Source organism: Enoplosus armatus, chromosome 17 (genome assembly GCF_043641665.1).
Source record: "Enoplosus armatus isolate fEnoArm2 chromosome 17, fEnoArm2.hap1, whole genome shotgun sequence".
Taxonomy (NCBI): Eukaryota; Metazoa; Chordata; class Actinopteri; order Centrarchiformes; family Enoplosidae; genus Enoplosus; species Enoplosus armatus.
This window is the reverse complement of record NC_092196.1, coordinates 2714998-2725972: the sequence shown is the minus strand read 5'-3', so window position 1 is coordinate 2725972 and position 10975 is coordinate 2714998. Positions and strand designations below refer to the sequence as shown.

At 43.8% G+C, this 10975-nt stretch overlaps 1 protein-coding gene across 1 annotated transcript; it reads right to left on the bottom strand.

The window, feature by feature from the left end:
• Window positions 1-587: 587 nt before the first annotated feature.
• On the bottom strand, window positions 588-7635 carry ppp1r35 (protein phosphatase 1, regulatory subunit 35). The gene is made up of 6 exons (XM_070923677.1): window positions 7505-7635; window positions 5334-5580; window positions 4840-4939; window positions 2107-2222; window positions 1911-2001; window positions 588-1069 (listed from the first exon to the last, which is right to left on the bottom strand). The coding sequence occupies exons 2-6, from the start codon at window positions 5577-5579 to the stop codon at window positions 768-770; spliced, it is 855 nt and encodes a 284-aa protein (XP_070779778.1). The 5' UTR covers window position 5580; window positions 7505-7635; the 3' UTR covers window positions 588-767.
• Window positions 7636-10975: the final 3340 nt, after the last annotated feature.

Below are 10975 nucleotides of genomic sequence, written 5' to 3'. Positions count from 1 at the left end.
TAAAGTAATTCTGATTCTGATTCCGTTTTAGTTGAGTAAATACTGTGTCAGCATCTTCTGTCCATGTCAGATCTTCTGTTGGACTGGAGCGTCCAGGGATGCTTTCCTTTTGATAAAGCTTATAGGCCTAGACTGCTGGGGGACTTCCCATAACGTACTGAGCTCCTCTCTCCTCCTCTCCCTCTATACGCATTCATGTCCCACCAATGCATGTTACTAACTTGATATCTTCCCTGGAGTTTCCTTGTGCTTTCTCATCTCGCAGGTTCCTGTAGATCATGGCCATGGTCATTTTTGCACTCTCTGGCTGACACTCCTTACACATACATATTGATCAGTTCTAAGGTGCTAAATGTTTTGATAAATCAGGCTACTCTTTTTACTCACAAAGCTTTTATTGCACTTTCAGTAACGAGATGTTACACACCAAGTGGAAAATATCCCACATTTGGCGCTTGGCGGGAGTTAATTTCGTACCTTTCGTGCCCATATACTGACACAGTAAGGACACACTTTCACATTTTGTCCAGTATCTACAACTAACCCTTCTGACTGAACAACCTGTCATGACATCATCCAAGCATGAACGCATTTGAAAAGACTTTATTGGAAAAAAAAAAAACAATTTTGCACATTGCAGGAATCAAAACAGATTTCAGTTTTCATTCATTTATAAATTGATTAGATAATTTTTATTCAATGACATCACAGAGCCTGTCTAACTAGAACCTCAGAACATCCAGCCAATCAGAGCTGTCCTGCGCGTGTCAGGGTGTGGCCTCCCAGCGTCTCAGTCGTCTGTAGAGGTCAAAGGTCGTGTAGATGGGGTGTGTAAATGGGCGGGGCTTGTAGTTGACTGGCTCCTCTGGTGGGAGGGGCTTCTGTCTGACAAGGTCAGAGGTCATGAAGAGGTGGAGGGAGGGGCTATCTGCAGCCTTGTTGCCCTGGCAGCGTGGGGGCAGGGCCAGCAGCAGTCTATCCTGCAGCAATTGGCTGATCATCTGATCCTCGTGCATGTCAATGCTGACCAATGAGGTGAAGAGAAGCTGAGAGCGAGAGACATTCACTACTACAGACACACACAGGGAGAGCGAGATAGTAGAAACTTAAACAAGGTTGTGAAATACAAATTGGTAAAAGTTAGTAAGTTAAAGTGAAGTCTAAAAACCCAAAGTAAATACAAACTAAAACAAATGAAGCTATAATTTAGCACTCTGAGTTGACTACTAAACAAACTAAAACAAATGAAGCTATAATTTAGCACTCTGAGTTGACTACTAAACTGGTCATGTTTAAATTCACTTTCTCCTTTTCACATCCCCCAAATTTCTGATTTAATCTCTACAAACATCCACCCTAACCCTAGCTTTGCTTTTCACCATTCCGCCTAGAATACGGAAAGTAAACCTCAGGATTTTTTCAGAAAGACTAATGAGAGAAATCCTGACTGAGATTGTAAAAAATTTGCTAGTGTTTGTAATGTGTCTGTTCAGAACATGGTAGTTTAAGTTGATAATTGTCATTTTTGTGCTAGTTTATAGTTTCAACCATTAGTGAGAGTGGCATTTCTTGACCCCAGCTGTATTTTGCAACCGCTTTGAAGAGCACTTGTCACTCTACTGGACAAACTAGGTGATGACACCATTTCTAAATTACCCCAAATATTTTCTCAGCATTATGTTCTTTAAAGTTATAAATATGGGCACATTTCGGACATATACACTGACAAGGACATATCTGTGATACCCATAAATTGATCATGCTCTAGTTATGATGAGAATGTTTTAGTAACATAATTTAGTAGTGTACGTATGAGGTGTCAAATGATGATGAAAAGCACCCTGTGTGTGTGTGTGTGTGTGTGTGTGTGTGTGTGTGTGTGTGTGTGTGTGTGTGTGTTTGTTCAGTACCTTCAGTAGCTCTGGTGCTGATCAAGTTTTTGGTCCTCTCTGACCTCTGTAGAGCCTCCTGAATGGCCTTCTGGGAGTTAAACTCTGCACCCTAGAGGACAACAGACAGGTTACCATGGTAACCGGCTGTTAACCAGCTACGAACCAGTTCATTAATAAGCTCAGTGATGAATTATTGGTCTGAAATAGTTTGAACCTGCAGTGACTGAAGCTCTGCCTTCAGAGCCAAAGTGGTGTTTAGCTCCGGCCTCTCCAGACAGCCTGGATCTTGATTGGATGCTGCTGCAGGACGCTCCACCCACTGCCTGGGGGCTCCACCAAGCAGAGGAGAGGGAAAAAACTGCTTTTATTCATCATTCTACTGATCAGCGGGGATACCTATCCCAATCTTGTCTGACTAATGAGGAGATAATAGAAATAAATACAAATAAACTGTACTGGAGACAACAAAAGCTCAGTCTTCAGACTGCTCACAACGCTCCGTTCGCTTTTCACGTCTTACTTCTGTGAGACCTATTACGTAATAAGCCTCAGGGATGGTGATCTGCTCAGGGCACAGCAGTGACAGCATGCCCACGAAGAAGAAAAAAGAAAAAAAAAGTATGAGGTAGAGGGACGCACCCATCCACCCACTTAGCCTGAGTTATTGGGCTGCTCTGCTCAGGACTGCTCTTTACTACTACTCAGGTTGTTCAGTATGTCTCACAGAAAGTGTTTTTTTTTCTGTTGTGAAGGAAAGTAGGTAGGTAGTAAGTAGTTTCTTGATGGACAGATGGCTTTACTTGTTGCTAAAGTAATCGTTAACTACTGCTGTAGCTGCCGTTTGCTGGTTAGCTGAAAACCTCCTCCAGTCCAAAGCTCCTGTGCTGGCAGTGTAAACACCAACACTCCCCTGGTGCTCAGAGTGAACTGAGCTAACGGCAGCTACAGTTAGCAGCAGTTAGGGGTTACTTTATTAAGCTGTCTGTCCATTAGGAAACTCCGTAAATCGAGTTGAGGCAGAGCAGCTGGAGGCCATCAGAGGGAAAACCAGAAAACATTTTCTCCATAAAATGATCAAGTTTCACCAAAATGAAAGATGTGTGTTTTTGTACAGTAATCATTCCCCAGAAACACTCAGCTCCAGCAGCATCTATTGCTTTTTCCAACTTACTTCTTCTCTCATTTGTGGTCTGATAAACAGTAAGTTCATCACATTCAGTGCCCCATATCTCTATTTTCCAAGCTAAGTTATTGTTGCTGTCATGCAGTTGACCACAGTGGCTCGAGTATGAAGTGATGCGATCTGTGTGCAGAGCACAGAGGCATCTCCCTGCCCCTCTTGGGCTGCAGGGAGCTGGCCAATCAGAAGAAGGTGGGCTTTTAGGGAGGCGGCCCTTGAAGAGACAGGAGCTCAAACAGCTTGTGTCAGAGGGTGAACTGAGGGGCTGCATGAAGGGCCAGAATAAGATGAATAAGGACTTATTTGATCTGTGAATCATGTAAAGTTACTCTAGTGGTGTCCCAGAATAAAGATGAAAATGAGCATAATACCTTCTCTTTAAGATGTAAAATGATATTCAACCATGATTCAACAGCGATTAAACCTTTATTTTTTTATAAATCTGGTAATAAGCTGAAATATAATGGTGAATAACAATGGAACACAGTATACATAATGAAGGCCTTGAGGAATGCTGGCTAAGACACATAACAGAAACATTGGTGTCAGAGAATGCAGAATGTAATTAAGGGGTGGACACCTGATTTAAGGCCCACAACAGGTGGAGCTTGTCTATAGTATAAGAAAAGGCACACACACAGAGCTTATTCAGTTGCTCCTAGAAACATCATTCTTCAATAAATCTAAAGTATACCAGACTCCGAAGACCTAGTAGTAGTGTTATAGACAGTGTGTTGGGAGACCTGCACCCATCTGGCCCTGGTGAGGATTTTCTTCCACCAGTTATCTAGCTATCTAGCTTCATTTTGGCTTTTTCCACACAGCAGGTCACAACGCATCCACAGCAGCCAATGCTCAAGCTCCATTGGCTTTATGGAAGTTGCTTTAAGACTTTAACACCGAGTGTGTCGTCGGTGACACGTTTGCACAAGCACACTTTGGATTACCATAATTACGTCACGGTTTGCGCTATCGGAAAAATTCCAATGGTTTCTGAAAGCTGAGATGTTGCGCTTTACAGCCAATATGATGTCATTATGGTAATTTCACTCGCGCCTCTCAGTCAAAATAAGCAAAAAGGTCCAGGCGGACATTTTGAGGCTTAGGTTTTAACCCTTTAAAACCTAAACCTGGCTGTAAAGCGCGACGTCTCAGCTTTCAGAAACCGTTGGAATTTTTCCGCTAGCAGTAATCCAAAGTGTGCTTGCGCAAACGTGTCTCCGACGTCACACTCGGTAAAGGGTTAAGTAAGCAGGCTCTCAAATACCTCTCCCCCCAAATTTATTTGTCATTGGATGTGCACGAATCTCATAGGTGACTATTCTGCTCCAACTATTTTGGATTCGAAACAGCGAATTTCGCCTAAATCTGACAAGTTATATAGGCTTCCAACGCCCACAGGACACAGAACGCCACGCTTTTCTCCTAACAACACTGACGTTCATCCATAAATATTACAAAAAGCACAAGCCACAGGCAGAGGTACATACAGTCCTCTCAAAAAATACAAAAGCTGTCATGTACGTTGAATTTTGCCCTTTTCACTTTCTCTCTTCAATATCTAATCTATTAAAGATTGAAATAAAAAATATTTATATTATATTTATATAAAATAAAAATTATTCCAGGGAGCTTTCAATTTTTCTGCTTAAATGCAGCATCTGACAATACATGTGCAGTAATGGATCACTGCAATCATACTGAACACAGATGTGACAGAAACAGAAAACTGAAAACTCCCTGACACTCTGTGTAAATGCTGGTTACCATGGTAACGTCTTCTGCTCCTCCTCTGACTTCTGATTGGCGGGGAGTCTCTGTTCGGCTCTGATGTTACCGTGACGACCATTGGCTCTTCAAAACACATCTGCAGGAGACCAGACACAAAATGATGTCATCACACACACACACAATGGGATGATGTCATCACAAAAACACACAACAGGAGCCTTTCTCAATCTGCATTCGTCTGTACTTGTGTCCTCTTTTGCGGCTGTCCCAATACACAAGTTTGCATTACTCCAAGAACGGTTAAAATTCCCAAAGTGTTCTCGACATGGCCATTTTACAGAGGATGCATCTGTGGGTAACTTGTATGAACTTGACAGCACAAATATCCCAACATTCATTTCGGTCAAGTCTGTTCTTTTCAGTCTTGGGTTTGAGAAATGCCCCAGGACTGTCGGGTGATGTCATCACTCATACATCGAAATACAGGATGATGTCATCACACATGCATGAGGACTACAAGATTATGTCACCTGTGCATTCCCCTTTCTTCCTGTCTGTCCTTGGGGGCAGGGCTTCAGCTGTGATTGGTTACTCTGCTGACTCTCCTTCAGTGGACGGGGATTCAGGTGTGTGTGGCCGGTCTTGGGGGCAGGGCTGAGTGTGACGGACAGGTCGAGTTCAGGACAGTGAGTCAGAGAGGAGGAGGAGAAGGGAAGGGGAAGGGGGGAAGGTTGAAGAGAGGGGGGAGCAGAGAGGAAGAAGGAGGAACTCATCATCCTGACAGGAAACAAAAAAGTGAGACATGTTTGTGATTTTCAGGAGGTCTTCTTTAAAGAATGTTTGTGAAAATGTCTCAGAGTCTCTGCTGTACACATCATCATCACAGCTTAATAAGTAGTTAATACAAACACCTTTTATAAATCTAGGATAAAATATGACATACAGCACCAGAGATAAATGAACAAGTTCATTAATAAATGAAATGGAATAAAAAACCCATCGGCAGGACCGGTATCTGCTCCTTTGTGCAAGGAGGAACAGGATGAGCACTGCCAGAGCCCTACAAAATTACCTCCAGCAGGCCACTGGTGTGAATGTCTCTGACCAAACAATCAGAAACAGACTTCATGAGGGTGGCTTGAGGGCCTGACGTCCTCTAGTGGGCCCTGTGCTCACTGCCCAGCACCGTGGAGCTCGATTGGCATTTGCCATAGAATACCAGAATTGGCAGGTCCGCCTCTGGCGCCCTGTGCTTTTTACAGATGAGAGCAGGGACACCCTCAGCACATGTGACAGACGTGAAAGGGTCTGGAGAGGCCATGGAGAACGTTATGCTGCCTGTAACATCGTTCAGCATGACCGGTTTGGTGGTGGCTCAGTGATGGTCTGGGGAGGCATATCCATGGAGGGACGCACAGACCTCTACAAGCTAGCACCCTGACTGCCGTTAGGTATCGGGATGAAATCCTTGGACCCATTGTCAGACCCTAACCGGGGCAGTGGGTCCTGGGTTCCTCCTGGTGCACGACAATGCCCGGCCTCATGTGGCGAGAGTATGCAGGCAGTTCCTGGAGGATGAAGGAATTGATACCATTGACTGGCCCCCACGCTCGCCTGACCTGAATCCAATAGAACACCTCTGGGACATTATGTTTCAGTCCATCCGACGCCGCCAGGTTGCACCTCAGACTGTCCAGGAGCTCAGTGATGCCCTGGTCCAGATCTGGGAGGAGATACCCCAGGACACTATCCGACATTGTCAGGCATGCTTACAAGCACGTGGGGGCACATGGTACAGTGCTGAGTACCATTTTGAGTTGCTGCAATGGAATGTAATGTAATGTAATGGGGTGTCTTTGAATTCAGCCCTCTGTGGGTTGATAATTTTCATTTCCATCAAACGATGTGGCATCCTTTCGTTCCTAACACATTACACAGTCCATAACAGTATAGATATCCAGCATGATTTGTTTCCCATTGAGATCTGATGTGTTTTCAAAGTGTTCCTTTAATTTTTTTGAGCAGTGTATATGTACATATATATATATATATATATATATATATACACATACATATATACACATACATATATACATATATATACACATATATATATAGATATATATATATACCTCGTTGTTCTGTCATTTTATTCTATTGTGTTGACAGAATTGTACTGTGTACAGAAGTTAAAGAAGTTAAAAAGATGGTTAGCAGGGAGAGAGGAGTCGAGAAGGTCTTGTGCTGAGGTGTTTCCATACCACAAAGGTGATGATGCTCTCTATCCTAGCATGATAAAATTGATTCAGAACGTTACCTTCCCATGATATGGAAAACTTTTTCAGCTGTGAAAGTTGACAAATTAAGCCAGTCTTTAACCTCTTGAATGCAGGTAGACAACTGTCACATTCAGGCAGTTTATCATCGGTTAACTACTGGACGAGGCTCGTTAACTAGCTAACTCGCAGTGCTAATGTTAGTAAATAAAGGCAGTTAACTTAGCTTCCAGGTGATAACTGAGTTTCTAGTGACTATCTTAAATCCTGACACAGTCCTGTGCTAAATAAAGTTAGCGTTGGCTCTGTTCTTCGTGTCTGTTTGGTTTGGAATTTAGAATAAATTCAAGGTACAGAGTAAATCCAAGCTACAATTAGCCGCTAACGCTAAAACATCAACACATCATTATCTGTCTGTTAGTTACCTGATTTAGTCCGGTCAGAAACGATCCTCAGCAGCGCCAGATCCTCTCCTACAGAAAAACCTGAAGATGATCAAAACGTTTGTATCATCAGTTTCTCTTTTAAATTTCCCTCCTCAGTCAGACTAATTTCCCTCTTCGTCTCCTTTGAGGTTTTACGACACTTGTGATCCTTGGCGCATTCTTCTTCTTCTTTGGTTTGTAATGGTTGTTTTAGGTGCATTATTGCCACCTTCTGGGGTGGAGTGTGAATCAGAACGGTCACTATATTATAACATTCAATTCTCTTATTAATTCCTGTTTTCTAAAAATATGAAAATAGCCCTGTACCCTGTCTCTCTTGTTGATATTTAGGACAGTATAAAAATACATGCTGCACAGTTTCCTGTAGTGTGCAATGCTCATATGCTTGTTTATTATGTTTTATGTTCAGACCAATGTGTCCAAACCTCATCCTTGATAAAATGTCCTCCTCCTTTCTATTGCTATTGCTTCCTCTCTTTCCCTTTCTCCTACTTTTCTCCTTTGAATGCTTTTTCATTTCTGATTTGATTATACTTCAGCCTACTTTTTCTTGTTGCTCCTTCTGCCAGCTCATTTCTATTCACACCAACATGAGCAAGAATCCACATGAATTGTCCGTCTATTCCTGCCCTCTTAATTTCAAATATAGTTTCAGCTATGTCAAGTACTATGTCATGTCTTGTACCTGACTGCATGTATTTAATACTCGCAAGTGCACTACAAGAATCAGAACCTATCAGAATCAGAATCAGAATTACTTTATTGATCCCCAGGGGAAAATTGTACAGTACTGGTGCTCCCATTCAAGAGTAGAAAGTAGCAAAAATTTAGAACTAAAAGTATGTACAAAATATGAAAATATTTATAATAGAATAAATAATGAGGTAGTAATTAGTCCAGAATCTGTCTGTTTCTTCTGAGTGTCTAACACTCAGAGGGAGGAGTTAAACAGTTTGATGGCCACAGGCAGGAATGAGTTCCTGTGGTGCTCTGTTGTACATTTGGGAGGAATGAGTCTCCCACTGAAGGTGCTCTTTTGCCTGACCAGTACATCATGGAGAGGATGTGAGACATTGGCCAAGATGACCCGCAGCTTGGACAGCTCCACCCCCACAACGTCACTGGCCTTGCGGATCAGTTTATTGAGTCTGTTGGAGTCCGCCACCCTCAGCCTGCAGCCCCAGCATGCAACAGCATAGAGGATAGCACTGGCCACCACAGACTCATAAAACATCCTCAGCATAGTCCGGCAGATGTTGAAGGACCTCAGCCGCCTCAGAAAATAGACACGGCTCTGGCCCTTCTTGTAGAGGGTATTAGTGTTCACCGCCCAGTCCAGTTTATTGTCAATGTGAACTCCCAGGTACTTGTAATCCTCTACAATGTCCACACTGACCCCTTGGATGGAAACAGGGGTCATCAGCACCTTGGTCCTCCTCAGATTCACAGTCAGCTCCTTTGTATTTGTCACGTTGAGCTGCAGATGGTTCTGCTCGCACCATGTGACAAAGTTGTCCACAGCAGCCCTGTACTCATCCTTATCACCCTTACTGATACATCCAACTATTGCTGAGTCATCAGAAAACTTCTGAACATGGCAGGTCTCTGTGCAGTAGCTGAAGTCCGTGGTGTAGATGGTGAAGAGGAAGGGAGAGAGGACAGTCCCCTGCGGGGCCCCGGTGTTGCTGACCACTCTGTCTGACACACAGTGTTGTAAGCGCACATACTGTGGTCTGCCAGTCAGGTAGTTGACAATCCAGGACACTAGGGGGGCATCCACCTGCATCTCCGTCGGCTTCTCTCCCAGTAGAGCCGGGCGGATGGTGTTGAACTCACTGGAGAAGTTAAAAAACATGACTCTCACAGTGCTCGCCGGCTTATCCAGGTGGGACGCGGTTGAGCAGGTAGATGATAGCATCCTCAACTCCAAGTTGGGGCTGATAGGCGAACTGAAGGGGGTCCAAGTGTGGCTTGACCAAGGGCCGGAGCTGCTCCAGGACGAGTCTCTCCAGGGTCTTCATGATGTGGGAGGTCAGTGCCACGGGTCTGTAGTCCTTGGAGCCACTGGGACGCTGCGTCTTCAGCACAGGAACGAGGCAGGATGTCTTCCACAGCACGGGGACCCTCTGAAGACATGGTGAAGTACTCCACATAGCTGGGGGGCACAGGCTTTAAGCACCCTGGGGCTGACACCATCAGGGCCTGCAGCCTTGCTTGAGTGGAGTCTCATCAGCTGTCTCCTAACAGCAGTGAAGCATACTGTAGAGGTGACCGGTGGGGGAGGGGTGGAGTCGTCAGGTTGAAGAGTGCCGTCAGCCTGGGGACTGGGGAACGAGGTGTGAGGAAAGCTCTCACAGGGGGGTGGGGGGCTGTGAGGAGCAGGAGGAGCAGGACTATCAAGACTTGACTGATTTGTCTGACTTCCTCTATCCAGCTTAGAGCTGGAGAGAACAGTTCCCCCATATATACTGCTAGGTTAGCACTAACACTTTTATTTGACATTACATTTAATTCTGGAGTGATAAACACTACTCTATTGTCCAATGTTTTAGACACATCTGTATATACTGTAACATATTCTGAATAATTTCCTTTGACACTACTGCTAGAGTCCACAGTGGGACAATGCAGAATTGCATTGTATGGCAGTCCACTATTCCTTGCTCCTTGTCCTTGGGTGGCATGGTGGCGCAGTGGTTAGCACTGTTGCACAAAAAGTAGAGCAAAATATAGTGGGTTTGGGGTTTGATCCCCCCCAGTCATGTTGAAGTGTCCGTGAAGGTTGAAAAGTGCTATATAAGTGAGATCATTTGTTTAATTTCATTTACCTTATTCTCTATTGTCCAACCAAAACTCTTAATCTGTCCTTTTTCCTTCTTTTGACATAATTTTAAGAAAGAAATCTATCTAAAAACTATCTATTGCAAATTCGTATTGCTGCCAGTACGAATAGTTTTGATGTGAAATATTCACAGGCGAGCAGGAAAGCAGACAGTGCTAGTTTTCTGACTTGCTCCCCTTCTCACATTCTTGAGAGTATCTGCAGACATTTCACACTGTTTGCCGGTTCTGATGATATGTTCATTTTGGTGATTGGACTAATGGTCTCTGAACTCTAAGCAAGAGTTTGAGAGGTTGATTCTCCACTAAATTAATGCCTGAAGCCTTCTTTATGGTCACACAAGACACCGTAATGCAGACCTCCGTAGATGTTGCATGAGCTTTGTGACTGCACAGAGGCATTTAAGCTTAAGGCTATCCGTTGCAGTATTCTTTGAAAAGCCAGGGGGCATAAAAAAAATAGTGGAAGTGGAACCTATCTATCTATCTATCTATCTATCTATCTATCTATCTATCGCAGGCGCAGGTGAGCAGGAAAGCAGACAGTGCTAATTTTCTAACTTGCTCCTGTTCTCACATTTTTGAGAATATATGCACAAATTTCACGTT